Here is a 17,443-nt window from a genome sequence, read left to right as displayed (position 1 = left end):
GCATCAGGGAGATGTCCTGGCCGGGCCCCCGCCGTGCCTCGGGCCCCATAGCGGCCACCTGGGTCGCTATGGTGATTGTTACGCCACTGCTTCCTGTCCCTTGTTGGCTATGCGCACTCCTCCACTGTATCTATGAAAGGAGCCATGGTTGCCGCCGAGGCTGGACTTGAAACATGTCTGCCTTTGTACCTCCTCATTACATGGGGGGTGATGGGGTTATTTTGCTTTCTATTCAGCTCACAGGAAGTGACAAGAACACCGCATTTCTGGCAAAATCAACAGGTATTTTCTGTACTTGCTGAAAATGTTCTCCTCTATCACATTTATGGACTGGTAAACTGCAATATATTCCATGTTTTTTTTGTGGTTTGTTACCGTATACGGGTGCTTTTGAGTCAGGGAGCGTAGAATATCATGTGAAATAAGTTTCAGAGAGGGAGAGAAGCACAGGGGAAGTCTTGAAAGTGGAAGAGGGAAGGTTTGGCAAGACACAAAAATTAGCAGGATGATGTGTGGCGGTGGTAGGTCGGAGATGACTTAGCAGATCGTGAGTTTCTTTCTTTGTGAGTATTTTAAAAACATTGCCGTTATTCCGTGCTGCAAATCTCATAATGTGCTCTCCCAATTTGTCACTCACTTTAGCCAACAATAGAAAAACCCTGAGCAGGCAATTGGGTTACCCTGCAGGAGGCAGCTTCAGCTTCCATTGATTTTTTTTAGGTTGAAAATAATTTAGTTGTTATGGAAAGGCTGAAACGTTAATAGAATGTTCTTTCAGGTAATTACGGGGCACAGAAGGGGAACTCAAGGAGAGGTGGACAAGCTGTTTTTATTTGACTACAACGGAGTTCTGCATTTCTCCCTAAACTTACACATTTAAGTTTCCTTTATTAAAGTAGCGCTTAATATACTGCATTAGAGTTAAGAGAGGCTGTACATGGATTGAATCCCCACATTTTACGAACTACAGAGAACATAAACACAGTTTGATATAGAGTGTCACCAGTTTTTTACACTGCGAGTATGTGCCTTTTTTCATCACTTCTACAGAGGAGCAATATCTTCCAAACATTGCAGCAGGGAGGGTCTTTGGTTTCTCTTTTCAAGCACTACCAGACGATGGTAATGATGTGCAAGTCAGCATGCGGAACGGTTCACTCTCAACACTCCTTTATTGGTTGAGAGCACAGTGATGGAGTGCGTATGGTTTCGGAAAACAGTAGGACCAGGATTTCAGCTGTGCACAGGTTTACCTGGAGAAGGATGAACTGCAGGAAAAGGAGAAGCAAGCCACAGGGACAGAAGAGGATGAGGTCTGGGTGCCCGCTGACAAGACAAGACTCCAAAACCGGGCTGTCCGGGTGAAAACCGGACGGGTGGCAACCACCGCTGGACGGAGTTGCAGAGCGTTGGCCTGCTGCATGCTGTGACTACAGCTGACAGCATGCAGCAGGCCAAAGCTCCCCAGCTCCGTCCCGCGGTGGTCGATACATAAGATAAATAGATAGATAGATAGATAGATAGATAGATAGATAGATAGATAGATAGATAGATAGATAGACATGCACGTGTGTGTTTGTACTTTTGTGTGCACAACCTAATGCAATAGGCTGCACATGCCTATGAGTGTAACACAATAAGCAGGGGGATCTGAGAGATTGTGCAGTGTAACACAAGAAGCAGGAAGATCTGGGAGACTGTATAGTGCAGTGACGGAGCTACCGCCATTGCGGGCGCACCAGGGCCTCGGCCTGGGGGAGCCCAGCACAGTCCCAGCATCTTTCCTCCCCGCTGGGCGCTGTTCTGTGTCCCAGTGGGGAGGAGAGAAAGTGACAGCCAGCCGAGCGCTGCGGGAGGAGAGCACTGTGTTTGTGGGATTTTTTTTGGGGGGGGGGGCAAAAAAAAATCTTGCACGAGGGCCCTTTGTTCCTTAGGTCCGCCACTGGTATAGTGTAACATAGTGAGCAGGAAGATCTGGGAGACTGTGTATTGTAAAACACTGAACAGGGGAGATCTAGAAGACTTGACGTTATAATGGTAAACAAGAAGATCTGGGAGACTGTACAGTGCAACATAGTTAGCAGGAAAACCTGGGGGACTGAACAGTACAGTGTAACAGTGAAAAGGTGAGATCTGGGAGATTGTATAGCATACAGACTGTAGAGTGTAACACAGTGAATAGGGAAGACCTGGGAGACTGTGCAATGTAACACAGGTAACAGGGGAGATCTGGGAGTATCAGAGTATAAGGCCCGGTTCACACCTGGGCGTTTTGCAGCGCGTTCGAACGCTCTGCAAAACGCTCAAACACCGAAATCCCATTATTTCCTATGGGCATGGTTCACGCGCTACAAAACGTCCTACGCCCAAAGAAGTACAGGAGCTTCTTTGGGGCGTTTTTGTCGCGCGTTTCCATTGTGATACAGCCAAGTAGCCCTTGGAAACGCGCGTTTGTCGCGCGGTTTTTTACCGTGAATCGCGGTAAAAATGTGCGTCACGAAACGCGTGACAAACGCGCATATTCCATACGCCTAGGTGTGAACCCAGCCTTAGTATTACACACTGAGCAGGGGGGTCTTAGGGACTGCACAGTAAATCACAAGGAGCAGGAGACATGGGAGGGCATGTACAGGGACACCTGGAAAAAGGGGATCTAGGAAAGTGGATGCTGGTATAGTTTTTCACATGCCGGGATACAAGAAGCAAAGGAATCTAAGAAAGCATGCACAAGTATTGTAAAATAGAGTAAAAGAGCGTGTACTGGGAACAAGAGGACTAAGTGAGGAAGTGCAAAGGAGGAGGACTCATGATTACTGGTGATAGGTCTGCACCGCCATCCCTCCCTGTGTACAGATGGCAGAAATTATGTTTTTAACACATGACCAGCAGACCAGGATCGTGTGCAGTCTGGTCTGTTACTGCTTAAATTTACTGAGATCTAGGCAGAGCTCAAATTAAATTAACAAGTGTTCATGCATGAAATACAAGGAGCTCAAATATTTTATTAAAATATATGTAGTGGGTATGTTCCATTTACAGTTCAGTTATTTATTACAACTTCATATACAACAGTTTTTAGTGCAAGCTCTGCTATACATCACAGGATTATCGAGCAAAAATATTGGAGAATACATAACAAATTTAGCACTATGTTTAAGATTTTTAGATGTGGATCTTTATTTTGGTGCAGATAACATTCTTACTTTCAAATCTGCTCGTCTCCGGTGTGTGTACCTGACTATCCACTGAGCATCTGCAGAGGCTTGTTTGAATTATGATGCAGGCAAAAAAGCTAGTCACTGATGAGAAACTGCACAGGTTTTGCAAAAATCAACTTTTAAGCATAGGATCTTTTCTTAGAACATAGCATTATTTGTGGAACCGCTTAGCCTTTAAAGAAAACCTTTCTTGAGCAAAACACATTATTGACCTCTCATTCTACAAGTGCCAGTTGCCTAGCTATCATGCTGACATCTCTGGCTTCAATACTTTCAGTCATTAAAGTGTATGTCAAGATAAAAAGGTTTGCATAGTTGCCAAGTGCCCCAGATCCTGTGGGACAGTCCTGGGATTTTAGAGACACCCTGCACTACTAATCTCAAGATATAGGACACTGGGCTTTAAAATTGCTGCACGGCTCTTCTGCCGCCACTGGCAAAACAAGAGGGCTGGCACCACTAACATGGATTATTCCACTGACAATCATGGGAACCTGTTTTATGATCACTTTTCTTATAGTGTACCACAGGCCCTATAATGTCTAAAGCATAAAGTTGGGAAGGCGCAACACTAAAAGTCATACCCTGAAGCCGCACCCATTTTTGGTCACACCGCCATGGTCCTGGCAAACATTGCACTTAGCAATCTGCATGTTTCTTCTCAATCCCTTTAAGATGTCCTTGTAAAGATTTGCAAATGTTGGCAACTATGAATTTGTTCTCCTTTTGGATAGAGTGGGGAGGGATTAAAACCCAGGTCTGTTTTTTACTACTATCTGGGACTCCAGTAGAGTGATTTTACTGTATTTCCTCACTTTCTGTCATGGTGACAATGGTTTTACCAGACAGGAATTATTGAGGGAAAATGTGTAACAGGAACACAGATAGAAATAAGAATCTGACCAGGTTTTAGCCTTCCCCTACTCTAATTAAAAAGCATTTCTATTTCAGCCTGTGTTCTTTTTGGTGTGTTTCTGCACTTCCTGTCTGCTAAAAGGTTGTCACTGAGAAAGTAGGGGAGAGGAAATCTCTAATGAAGCCCCAGATAGCAGTAAAATCCCAAAGGGGTTCTAACACTTCCCCACTTCATCCAAAAGTAAGAAAAAAGTTTTGTCTGGACATACACAGGAAAGGTATGTAAATAAGAAATTCTGACTATTTCTGGGTACATGATTTCTGGGTTAGTAACTCAATACATTATTGAAGCCGGAGGTTGAGTAACAGCCAAACCTCTTCCAGAAGGAGTCCTCCATAGTTCCTTCCGTAGACGCATGCAATTTATGCCTTTTGCTCTTGAGTTCATCTTCTTCTTCTACAGGATCTTTTTTTTGTTACCCCTTCAATGCATTTCCCTTGCATCAAAGAGGTGGTTGTCCAAGGTAAAAAAAAAAAAGAGGTCATATATGAAGGCAAGCTAAGAGCTGTAAATAATGAGTCTCCTGTAAGTAAAGCAGTCCAGAGATAGATCAAGCAACCCAAAATGTCTTCTTCCATTCCTTGAGTGCCTCAATAAAAAGGACCAACCCCCAGAATACGTTCCCGCTCTCTGCTGCAGAGCCCACCATAGACCCCGCACAGCCCACCTGGGACCCATCTTAGCCCACCTGAGGCCCCGCATCGCCCATCTGACACCCTGCAGAGCCCACTTGAGACCCTACACATACCATAGACCACGCACAGCCCACCTGGCACCTTGCAGAGCCCACCTGAGACTCTGCATAGCCCACCTGAGAGATGACCCTGCAGAGCCCAACATAGATTCTCTATGGTGGACTCTGCAGGGTCTCAGGTGGGCTGGTCACAACCCTGCACACCTCTTACCTGTCAGCCCCAATCTGCTGTCAGCCTCCTCGGCCGCCGGCCCCATCCTCCTTCTCCATCCTCCATGGTCGCCGCTGGGCCCAGGCCCCACCTCCTCCACCGCTGCCCCTGGGCCCCGCCTCCTCCACCGCCGCCACGGGCCCCGCCTTCTCATCTACCACCGCTGGGCCCCGCCTTCTCATCTACCACCGCTGGGCCCGCCTGCCTCCTCCTCCTCCACTGCAGCTGCTGGCCTGTCCCTGATTCAGCAGCTGCTGTGAGGAAGAACGCGCCGCTGCACAGATCACTGACAGGTGAACTGGACAGCAGTGCGTTCCTCTCCACAGCTGCCAGTGACAGTCCTCAGCCTGCGATGCGATAGCGACCCAGGCGGCCTGCACGGCATCAGGGGGACCCCTTTGCTCCTGGTCCTGGCCAGGCCCCCCTGTGCCCCGGGCCCCATAGTGGCCTCCTGGGTGGCTATGGCGATTGTTGCAGCACTGCATGGAACACTTTATATATCACCCAACTTGCTACAACCCTGGGTACTGGGTGCCTGCTTGCTCAAGCCAGTAAATGAACAAAGTTTTTGGACTCATAGCAGTTAAATGGTTTGGTTTATTTCTTTCACACCACCTTCCTTTTACTGTGCTCTGTAAAAAAAATTTCTGTTTTTGTTTTCCTTTGATCTTTTGAAAGAGAACTATCAAATGTGACACAAGTATTTTTTAGGGGGCTGTAGGTAGCACTGACTTGTAAAGGGGATGTAATAATCGTGATCTCTAGGACTCTCATGCAGGCTCGGACTACTCACCAGAGCACCGGAGAATCCTCTAATAGGCCTTGATTATATGGGGCAAAAATGACACTGAAATCACTTAATCGTGGAAAGGGGCTGTACCAAATCATCTGTTAGCAACCAGTGGAGCTGTGGGATGTATATTGTATGTGTACTCCTACAGCTCTGATTCTTAGTTGTTAGGAGGCGTTGTGCAGTCAAATGGGGTATGCAATGATACAGTTTGTGTGGAAAGTGGATAGAGGCCCATAGACAGGCATGGTTAGCATTAGCAGTAACTCACATCATGCTACATCAATCATTTGAATTCGTCAGTCCACCCTATGTAGCTACAGTCTTACTACTGATAGGCTAGTAATTGTTAATGTAATAAACTGCTCTTTGTACTCCTATTAAAAAGCTGGTACACCTATCTAGCTAAGAAGAGCAGCAGTAGATGTAAGATTTATGTGTCTGTAAAACTATCTCTTGTGGCATTGTAATTTTAGAGTATTTTGTAAGGACAGTTTTAAACATGTGAATTAGAGGTGCAGCAAAATTGAATTTTTAGACTGAAACCAAAACCCAAAATAAAAAATATGTCAGGGCAAAACCCAATTTTTATTTTTATTTTCTAATCCTTGTAAAAGATGTTTTTAACATTTTATTTTTATATATATATATATTTTTTTACTTTACTGTTTGGGGCTCTGGGGAAATTGTTTTATTGTTTTCTCTTTTGAAATAGAAAAAGAGATAGAGTCCTCAATCTCTTTTTCTGCAGCCCCTGTTATGAATGAACAGGAAGCCTCTTTTGTGAGTGTTCCTGTTCATTCATTAATTGTGGAGATAGTAACTTAGACTATGTCCACAATCATGAATGAACAGGAAGTGATGTAGAGCACTTCCTGGTCATTCATAATTGAGAACACAGTAAACATACTATGCCCTCAAATATTTACAAACACTCAACGATCAGCTGATCATTGAGTGCTTGTAAGCACTCTCCATCCTAACTCCTTCGGCTGTCACAGGAGGCAGAGCGGGCTATGCAGGGAAGAGAGCTCGGCCTCCTGTGGCATGATTGACAGTTGACTCCTCCCCCTCACCACCCACATGGCCTCCTGCGATAGCTGACAGCTATCTCCTACCTGCTCTTGATCCTGAGTTTCTGCCTTTCTCAGGAGGATGAGAAGGACGGTGGGGAGGAGAGCTCGGCCTTCTATGACACACTTGACAGGGTTCTCCTCCCCAACCTGCTCAGCCTCCCAAAGGTTTCTCTCCTCCCTGCTGGAGGCTGTTCTGTATCAGAGGGGACACAGAGCAGCGCCCAGCAGGGAGGAGAGAAATCATGGAAGCACCGCAATTTTTAGCTGAAAAACAGTACTTCTGGCATTTTGCCCAAAGTAACATTTTGTTTCAGCAGCCAAAATTTCAGTGCATCCCTAGTGTGAATAGAATCAGAATCTATTTAAACCAAATCCAGTATGCAGCGCATAGTAGCCACACCAATTTTCGCCAAAGCATGCAGAATGCAACAACAGGTCTTCCTTCTCACAATCTGCAGTGGGCACCAGAATCTCAGTCCACCCTTGGTCTCACTTAATGTGTCTCCAGTTTATGAATGTCTCTTGAAGCAACTCCTATAGCATGTCCCCAGTATCCAACAACTCCTATAGCATGTCCCCAGTTTTCAACAACTCCTATAACACGTTTCCAATCTTCAACAACTCTTATAGCATGGTCCCAGTCACCAGCAACTCCTATAACACGTCCCCAGTCTCCAAAGACTCCTACAGCATGGTCCCAGTCTCCAACAACTCTTATAGTAGGGTTCCAGTCGCCAGCAACTCCTATAACACGTTCCCAGACTCCATCAACTTCTATAGCATGTTCCCAGTCTCCAACAACTCCAAAACCATAGTCCTAGTCTCCAACAACCCCTATAGCATGTCCCCAGTCTACAACAACTCCTATAGCATGGTCCCAGTCTACAACAACTCTTATAGCATGGTCCCAGTCTACAACAACTCCTATAGCATGGTCCCAGTCTACAACAACTCCTATTGCATGGTCTGGGTCTCCAACAACTTCTATACCATGTCCCCAGTCTCTAACAATCTTATGTAGTATGCCACAGCCTCTGACCATTATCTGTAGCATGTACACAGTCTGACAGCTTTTTGTAACACTACATTAACTGAATATCATGTACGGTCCTTTGGTGATGTCAGGGGCCACAGTTGAGGCCTCATATCTTAAATAAGTTGACCACCACTGCTCTACAGTACGATACCAGCATCCCACATGTTGCTATACAACAGTTTTATGTTACAATATTATTAGTAAAGTGTTACCTAAAGACTGTTCCCCCGCAATTTGACCATTCTAGCTACGTGAGTGGTACAATTATATAATCTAAACATTGAGCTTCCCATTATTTTATGGACAATTGTTAAGAACCAACAAAAAGATATACATTTTCATTTGGCATTCCTGCTTGATCACCTCTGAGATGGAGAAACAGTAAAAACAAAATAAAATATGTAATGGCAGATGTAGTTCATTCAAACAGATATGCTGCAGAGTTTGTTTAGCCACAAACAGGCAATTTAGCTACAGCAGTTTAGCAAACTGTTTAATGGTCCTCTGGGAGGAATGACACTGCATCTTTAAAGCCTGAGCCCGAGTATTTATGACCACTGAATAATTGTTAGCTGCCACAGATAATGTGATACACTCTCTTTTTTTAATACAGTTCATGCGACACACAGTCAGTCACCTAGCGGCATATATAGGTTCATAGGCAAGGCCCCTGCTGCATGAAGGATGAAATATATAATGTTTTAAATAAAGTCACAGCTGGGGAGTCACATGACTCATTCCATTCTTTGCTGCTTTACATCTTCCAGCCGCTGCAAAGGACAGTTGTAAGAGGGAAGAGACTGAGGAGAGGCATGCATCACCTGAGCAAGAATGATCATTCCACACTGTGAATCACACTTATAAAAATAATCTGCTGAAAGCCTTTGAAATAAAGTTAGGAATTTTTGACTGCACCCAAGCAAAGGCAGATTTCTGATCTGTAAATGACATTGTGATTATTTGCGGTGTATGGATGACAAACGATCAATAAAACGCATTTTAGACAACAAAAGTCCCAGCTTGTTAGATGTTTTCTTTTCCTTTATCCAAGCAGTGGCAAACAGATATGAAGTGAAAATGACAGCGCACGCCTTCAGAGCATAAAAGAACATTATCTATTATTTTTTAAAGGAGGAAGGGGGTGGGGGCGGATGGACTGGCATGTTGTAGAAGAAGGCATCCCTTTATCACTAAAAGTTCTTGCTTGTCTCCTCCTTGCAAGACAATGATGAGTGATAAGCTCAGCTAGAAAGCATGTACTTCTGAAGCCATGCTGGGACACTTTCTTTGATGGAATTCTGTAGCTTGAGAATCCTGTGTCTGCAGGTGCCATTATCAGGGAACAGGGAGGAACAGGAGGACATTTGAACTGACAAGACCTTTGATAACCATAGTACAGATCTCAGAGGGCAAGGTGACAATCTGTGTTTGCAAATTTTCTTGGAAATAGAAAAATAATTGAGCTGATTCTTTAATTGAAAATAATGGCAACTACAGTGGGATGTGTAGTAATCTTTGGAGAATAAATGACTGTTACATCTATTGGGTCCACTGGCATAGTAGTAGAAGTATCTGTCATGAACAGCGAGGAGCTACTAGTTACAACACACAGGTGAACTGAAGAAAAGTACAGAATCACCAGGTAGAAGTGAATTCTGTTAAAGTCCAGCTCTAGGCCAAACATTTCGTTGTTGTTTTAGACAGAATGGGGACATGGATAGAACCTTGGCAGGACTTTGATGGATTCTGTGACCCTTTTGGGGAGATTTCCCCTCTTTTCCATTCAAAGAAAATCAGGACATACGGCTAGCGTCCGTCATAGCTAGCTCCAGCCATAGAGTTTACATACTTCAACAAAACACTTCTGTTTGAGTAAAATAGGGGAAGGATTAGAACCACTGTCACGTTGTTATTATGACAGTCTTGAGTCTTCCTCTGGCAGTGTCAAACCTTTAACTTATTTCTTGTCCTGCTGTCACAGGCTGCCAGAGGACCTGGACCAGATCAAGATATTATTATTATACAGGATTTATGTAGCGGCAACAGTTTGCGCAGCGCTTTGAAAAAGAAGAGCCCCAAAACTGATCAAATACAGTATTGGTGTCAGAATTTTGAATAATCATATTGATAAAACACTTAATGCATTTCAGGGGAAGGCACAACCCCCTTCTTCGGTGCTATAAGACAAACCCAGAGGTGCAACAAAATCACAACTGGAACTAATGAGTGGGAACACAACATAAATCTTGTTAGTTCCATCCCAATATATAATCTAGTATATGTTGCTATAAATAATATGACATGATTAAAAAAAACAAGCGTACTGATTAATAATTGTTGTTGTCACCTTGAAATATAAATACTTTGTTATTGCTGTCACCATAGAATGTTAATGCTATATTAATGTTACTGCTACATTAGCACCATACATACTAAATGTATACAACAGTTAAAAATATATATCAAAGAATTCATATATACAGTTAAAAAAAGTAAAAGGAAATATAGTACTGCACGTATGTAGAAACAGTATAAAATAAAGAGATGCATTTCAAACAATTTTTTTGTGTAAGTTTGAAATGTCTGGTAATGACTAAAACTGCTATAAAAGATGAGTGATTGCTGGAAACACTACATAATGTATCAATTGATAGCTTGTAAAGGTAAACCATGGGTCATTAGATATCTATCTCTTTTGATTTATTTTAACTATTTTATAAATATAGTATGTACGGTGCTAATATAGTCTATGGCGCAACAATAATTATTCATCACTACACTTGTCATTTTGTATTATGTCTTAATAATATTCTGTGGTGACAACAATAATTAAACACTTGTCTTTTATTATGTCTTATTCATATTCTATGGAGACAACAACATAATTAGTATGTTTGCCTCTTATGTTGTCACATTTATAGTCACCTCTACTAGATCAGTGTTTCTCAACCTTTTTTTTTGGTCAAGTGGAAAGGTGATACTAGACGTCTTTTGGACCCCCAGTATCAACTTAAATAGGACCTGTCACTACCAATATGCTATCATATGGGGGGCTTGTAAGCCCCCCTATGGGACAGCATTCAAAGTAAAGTTTAAAAATAAACCTGTTTAAAAAAATATAGAATGAAATACATGTAAAAATAATGTACATTTTTCTTTTAAAGTCCCCCACCCCTGCGAGCGTGCATGGATTTACGCAAACACGCGTCAGGTGCGCCTACATATGTTGGGTATCACCACGGACGGCAGAGTGAGAGCAATAATTCTAGGGCCAATATTTATGCGTATCTCTAAACTGATGACCTGCATGGGGCTTTTAAAGCATCGTCTATGGACTTTTTGGGGTACTGAATTTTGTCCCCGTTTCATGCAATTTTCAACCTGTGCATGTTGGGTAACTATTTACTTGTTGTAACCTCATCTTTTATATGTTATTTTTTTAAATGGGTATTTTATTGTGTTTTGGGGCACAGATCAAGGTTGAGTCCATCATAGAGAACAATTGAAAACTCTTCCCAGTGCCTTTTTTTTTTTTTTTTAAGAACAAGATCTAGGACAGACATACAGCACAGTTCTGGATACATGTAAGAGGATACGAGGCCAAAGGAAATACTGGACAAACCAAGGAACTGGATCCAAAAGGTTAAGCTAAAACGGGAACAATAGTCTTAACCTCAACACAATAACCAAGGACACAAAATATGAACAAAAACAGAGAGGAATGATTAGTGGATCCAATAACATACTAGAACAATAGTGAGGGGTCTCACAATTCACCCATAGCCATGCAGATAATGGAACAGGTGACAGTTTGGAGTCAGTACCATTCTGCCAACCTTATATAACACTGAGTCAAAAACGCTTGGCTCTTTCCCCTCATTGCACCAAAAGAAATATTATCAGCATTGTGACCATTTAAAAGGCACACGTTTCCTCTGGGCAGCGAGCCATGTTTTACCATGTGTTAAATAGCACAAAATCAAATTTTATGTAATGCACAAATTATCATTTAAATGCATATGGGAATTTAGAACTGTGGGAAGAAATAATCATTACTCGCAGAGGGCTCAGAAAGTAGCTTTGTCTAGGATTAATGCTTTCAGAAGGGGTAAAGCTCTATGTTTTTCTGGACTAGGTTGACCTAGAATTATCAACATGAAAGAAGAGATTCTCCTCTTTACAATAAAGCTTAACTTGTGTTCCTAGGCCTTCAGGGGGCTAAGATATGAGTTATTTTCGAACATTTCTTCTTAGCAACATATCCGTCAGTGGGCAACTTTCTCGGTGGGCCTCTGGCAAATGCCCTTTCTGCTGCTTTATTAAGTCGGCCCTGATTAGGATGTTGTTATTGGTTTTGAAGAGACTTTCACACTGACAATATTTTTACACTGTGTAAGGGTGGTGTAATTAAAGGCCAACTGATATTTTAGTTTCATTTGGTTGTCGGCAAGGTGGATCAAATGCTTCATAAATCTCTCTAAGATTCCAGCGGTGATTCAATGCCACCAGAAATTACACTTCTAAACAACTGCTGAGACTGTTATGTAGCCAAGAGATGATGTGATGCTCCTTTATGAACTTTCTATAATATAAGTTCAGGAGTACAGATACCCTGTTTCCCCGAAAATAAGACCTACCCCGAAATTAAGACCTAGTACCATTTTTGGGAATTGCTAAAATATAAGACCTACCCCGAAAATAAGACCCAGTTGTGACCTTTCACAGGGCCGGTGGTGGCATAAGGAGGAACTTGAAGAGCCGCGGGAGAGAATCAGCGGTGCCAACGAAGCCAGCGCTAGAGGAAGCAAGGCGGCAGCGGAGGTAGCAGAGCAGCATGAGCCGATGTTTCCTCTATAGCGCCGGCTCCTGTTACAGGTGGAGTGATACCAAATGCACTCCGCCTGTGAGGAATCTATTTTGATAGTGCGCTTCCCTCATTCTGGTTACTAAATTGCTCTTATGGCAACCTGTATTGCCCTGATCACCCTATTCTTAACTTTGCCATTTTGGATTATTTAATTTGGATTTGCATTAACTTTGGATTGTTATACATTAAAAAAAAAATAAGACCTACCCCGAAAACAAGACCTAGTGTGTTTTATTGAGCCAAAAAAAAAATATAAGACAGTGGGTTAGATATAACAAACCAGCAACTAACCCTTCTCCACTCTATACAAAACTAAAAATAAAGTTTTGGCCAAAAAAGTTCCATTTATCTAACTTAATGACTACATAACATAATTAAAGGGTGTTTTCTCTTTATTTGAGTTCTACTGAAAATAAGATGGATTTGACTTCTAAATGGGCACCGCTAATTCCAGGCACCATAGGCATGTGCCTTGGTTCTCCTCCTTGGTGCCCCATGTCAGCAGCACCTACATTTCACAGCCCCAAGTCATGTTACCAAGGGCTCTGCAAGGATTTCTTTATAGCAGTTAAGTGCCCTGTCAGACCTCAGAAAAGCCCTCTTGGCTCTTTGCCCTGATATGTCATATAGCACACCAGAGTGGAAGCCTTGGAGGACGGGTGAGGTCTGGTGGGGACACTGGTGAGTGCTTAGGAGGAGAATGAGGGAAGGGAGAGTTTGTCCTCGGAGGATTTTTGCAAGGGAGTGGGATATTTGTGCTTGGGGGAGTTGTTTGGGAGGGCATTGGGATTTATGCTGACATTTTTTCTAGGGGGGGTTTGATTCAGAGGGGAAACATCTTTGCTGAGGGGTAATGTTTGCGTGGGGGAAGGAGAGTGAGGCAGGGTTTTGTTTGAGGGGTGGGGCATTTTTCTTCTGAGAGGGATCTTTGGTTAGGGGAAAGGGGTAGCATTTTGCTTAAGGAGGGAGAGATTTTTGGAGGGACATTTTTTGCAGGGGGGGATTTCTGCTTGGGGGAACTTTTGTGCTTGGCAAAAAGGGTTGATTATTGCTTGGGGAATTTTTGCTAGGGAATGCTGGACTTTTGCTTTGGGAATCTGGGCTTAGGGGAAATGATTGTGCCTGGGGAGGAGACAGAGATTAATTATTTGCTTGTAGGTTTGCTGAATTAATTCTGGGGGATTAGTCTTGAACTCTGCACTTTGTAAGCAGGGCTGTACTTTACATACACCTGAATGCTGCCCTGTGCACAGTACACAGAGTGCGGTGGTCAGGAGTATGCAATGTATGGCAAAACATGGAGACACTGGGCTGTATGTAACATACTCCTGGCCCCTGCAGTCTGTATATTATACACTTCAGATCTCTAAACTCAGAGGAAGTTAATCGGGGGGGACAAGGATTTGCTACGGTGCCCCATGAATTGTAGTTATGCCCCTGGATGTGACTCCTGAAAAAGAGTAACAACACAACACTTACCTATATTTTGAGAATACAAGGATTGCAGCATATGTGTATTGTGTATAAAGTAGGTAGACTCAGGCTCTATTTAACTTGCCCTTTTAAGTCCCTCCTACTGTTAGCACAATCTAGCTACACCTACCTTTCGCCATGGTAGACTATGCATGTTCACATTTGCATTGGTGGCGTAAAGATCTTGTTAACACCTGCAATCTGCCTTGGATGGCTTGGCATTATTACAATGCCTACTAAATTAAGGAGCAGAATACTCTGAGGCTCTTAGTATGAGCACCAGTCATTCACGAAAGCACTGCCTAACTCTCAGCCCTCCCAGCACTGCCTGTGGATGTAATACAGGCTTCTCCCAGTGCTGCCATTTTGACAGGACTATAAATCTTCCAAACAAAGTCATCCGCCTAGCGTGAACATTTTCAAGGGAAATTTTATATGAGTTAATTTAAACGTTTGTCGAGTCAGGCTCATCTGTAGACGAACTCACTTTCTGCCTAACCGAGTCTAACGTTAACTCTCTCACTCGTAGGTTCCAAGCCGCGGGATTGTTATGACATCTTGACGAGTGGACACCAAGAGGACGGCGTTTACTCAGTGTTCCCTATTCACTACCCTACTGGATTTCAGGTCTATTGTGACATGACGACTGATGGCGGAGGCTGGACAGTAAGTCACTTGAAATGAGATTTAACTAAATATTTTTCTGCAGATTTAAAGGTGTACCTCCAGTCAGAACTAAACCATAAGCCTTGAAATGCATATAGTGGACACAGACCACATTTAAAGGCTGCTGGCTTTCATGTAGGCACAGCTGAAGTGCACCAGGCCAGCCACTGCTTAACTTGTTGCCAATAATCTGGAGTTTTAGGCCTCATTCACACTGCCGCGCATATACGCGCATACGTGAGTATTGTACCATATGCAACATATGCAATTAAATGGCTCCATACACACAGCCGTGTATGGATCCGTATATTTGCGTAGCCTATATATATGCGCAAAAACAGAAAGGAACAGAGATGCGTCCGGGCAGCGTATTTCTGCGTATTTACGCAGCACATTAAAAATCCCATTACGAGTGATGCATTCTGGGATTGCATATAGTGCACGCATATACGCTTGTATATACGCGCATAGACACTCATATATACGCGCATAGACGCGTATATACAATTTTGCTTGCGTTGTGTGTGAATGAGGCCAAAAGCATGAATCTAGCACCATGTACAGTGAATAGGATTGAGGATATTTGGCCTGCACCGTCTCACAGTCAGAGGGGGTCATCACACAGAATAATGTAATGTAAAGCTGCAGTCCCTACTGGTAGCTTATGTGGAAGCTTTTCTGAATTTGTCTGCATTTGAATACATGGAACAAAACATTATTTATTTTCCATTGCTTCCTGGTTAGCATTAGCACTTCTTTGATTGATTTCACTTGTTCCCTTGAGTTTCTCTAACATCCAATTCAAATATTCTGACAAATATGCTGCTGTAGTGCAGGACACAGAGATCAATATAATAGTAAATAGCTGTATATCCTGTCTGTGTTTCTTATCTTTTTTCAGACTTTTGTGCTATTGTGCTGAGAAGTGTTCGCATGTTCTATTGGTAGCATTGTAGATAAATCTCAGGAAGGCATTCTGTAGCCACGGCTGTACATACTGCTCCTCTTATGGCTCTAGCTTCATCTAAGTAGATGGTGGGAAGAGAAAGAGTTATACAGAGACACATTCCAGTTTTTCTCTCAAGTTTCCCCTGTCTTACCAATGACCTTTCAAATAAAGAGCAGTGGCAATGATACCCAGAGCAAGCTCCCCCTCCTATGTCACTGGAAAACTTGTAATGCTAGCCATATCCTAGGCTACCTACGGCAGTAAAAGCATTTGTGTAAGATGGGTCACAGATCTGTCAAGGTTTGGATGCAGCCCTACAGAATTAGAGTCACCTATTATTCAGAGAAGATTGCTGTCAGTGGCAGACTGGATAAGGACAGAGCCACTGCTAAGACTGAGCATTTTGCACTGCTAAGAGGGAAGATTTCAGGCCTAAAGAAAATGATAGGCTAGTCACAGGCTGATATGCAGTCTTATCTTTTTGTCTACTATAAGCGATTTTAGTTACTGGTCAAGAAGGCTCAATCTTCCATTGCCAGGAATCTTGTATCTAAAGTACAAGTTGAGATTGGAGAGGAATTTATTTATATAAGAGATACATACAATGAGAACAATGCATTCGGAGAGCTAGTAATGTTTGAGCTTCTTAAACCGGAACTAAAATGTGGAAAATGTGCCGAAAATAGTAAGCATAGGGCAAAGAACTAATCTGCCTGTGGTCTTCCTGCTGCTCATTCTTCCCCGTTACTGATGTAAAATGCTTTTTTCTGCATGGCAAACACAAAAAGTTCCCAGCACACTTACCAGCTAACCTGCAAAAAAAAAAAGCTTATATTGTCTTACAACTTGCAGTAAAAACAGGTTTTAGTTGCACAACATTTACAAACAAGTGGAAGCCACACTGCCTCGTCAAGGCTTTTCTGTGTAGTGTGGTCCTAACTCTAATCTACGAGAGCCTCCCTCTTGGGGCATATATAGCGATGGACACATTCCTCTGTAAATGCACAGGGACACACCAGAAGTGAAGCAAATGGCAACCGCACTCATCAATTTATAACTAGCTTTTAAAGTAAGGTGCGCATGGAAGAGCTTTACACAGTACAAGCACAAAATTATCCTGTATGGCATCTCTGTGTGGAGGCAGCCATGTTAGTAGGAGCAGGGCTTTCCTTCCTCATGTCAGAGCCCCCAGCAAGGATAACAGTGAGCAGCACAGAAGTGACATCACCAAATATCTTTCCAAATCCCATGAGGCAAGCAGGAAGAGGCAGCGCACTGCAGATATACAGCTATGAGGTTATAGGTACAGGAGTAACCCCACATGTCAGGAAGTACCCTGCTATTTTTGAGAGAAATGTTAGACAAAGGTACATTTCCAGTGAAATGTATAGGCACTGTTAAAATATTTAAATATTCCCTAAAACAAAGTTTTTTGAGTTCAGAAACCAACTGAGGAATAGAAGAAACAAAAGGTTATATACCGGTGTTTGCCATAGTACACTAACACATAACAGTGGGTCAATGGGTCTGAGATATCATGTAGTAAG

The 17,443-nt window shown here is 42.9% G+C and overlaps 1 protein-coding gene across 3 annotated transcripts in view; it reads left to right on the top strand.

Annotated features, from left to right (window-relative positions):
• FIBCD1 (fibrinogen C domain containing 1) overlaps nucleotides 1-17,443 on the top strand; it is a 174,492-nt gene that overhangs the window by 119,211 nt on the left and 37,838 nt on the right. For all 3 annotated transcript variants that reach the window (XM_018558532.1, XM_018558534.1, XM_018558533.1), the window contains exon 5: nucleotides 14,811-14,947. In XM_018558532.1, coding sequence (XP_018414034.1) covers nucleotides 14,811-14,947 — 137 coding nt within the window. The remainder of the gene's footprint in view (nucleotides 1-14,810; nucleotides 14,948-17,443) is intronic.

This window comes from Nanorana parkeri, unplaced genomic scaffold, assembly GCF_000935625.1.
Source record: "Nanorana parkeri isolate BGI_ZX_2015 unplaced genomic scaffold, ASM93562v1 scaffold345, whole genome shotgun sequence".
Lineage (NCBI taxonomy): Eukaryota > Metazoa > Chordata > Amphibia > Anura > Dicroglossidae > Nanorana > Nanorana parkeri.
Note: the sequence above shows the minus strand (reverse complement) of the source record. Positions and strands in the feature narration are given on the sequence as shown.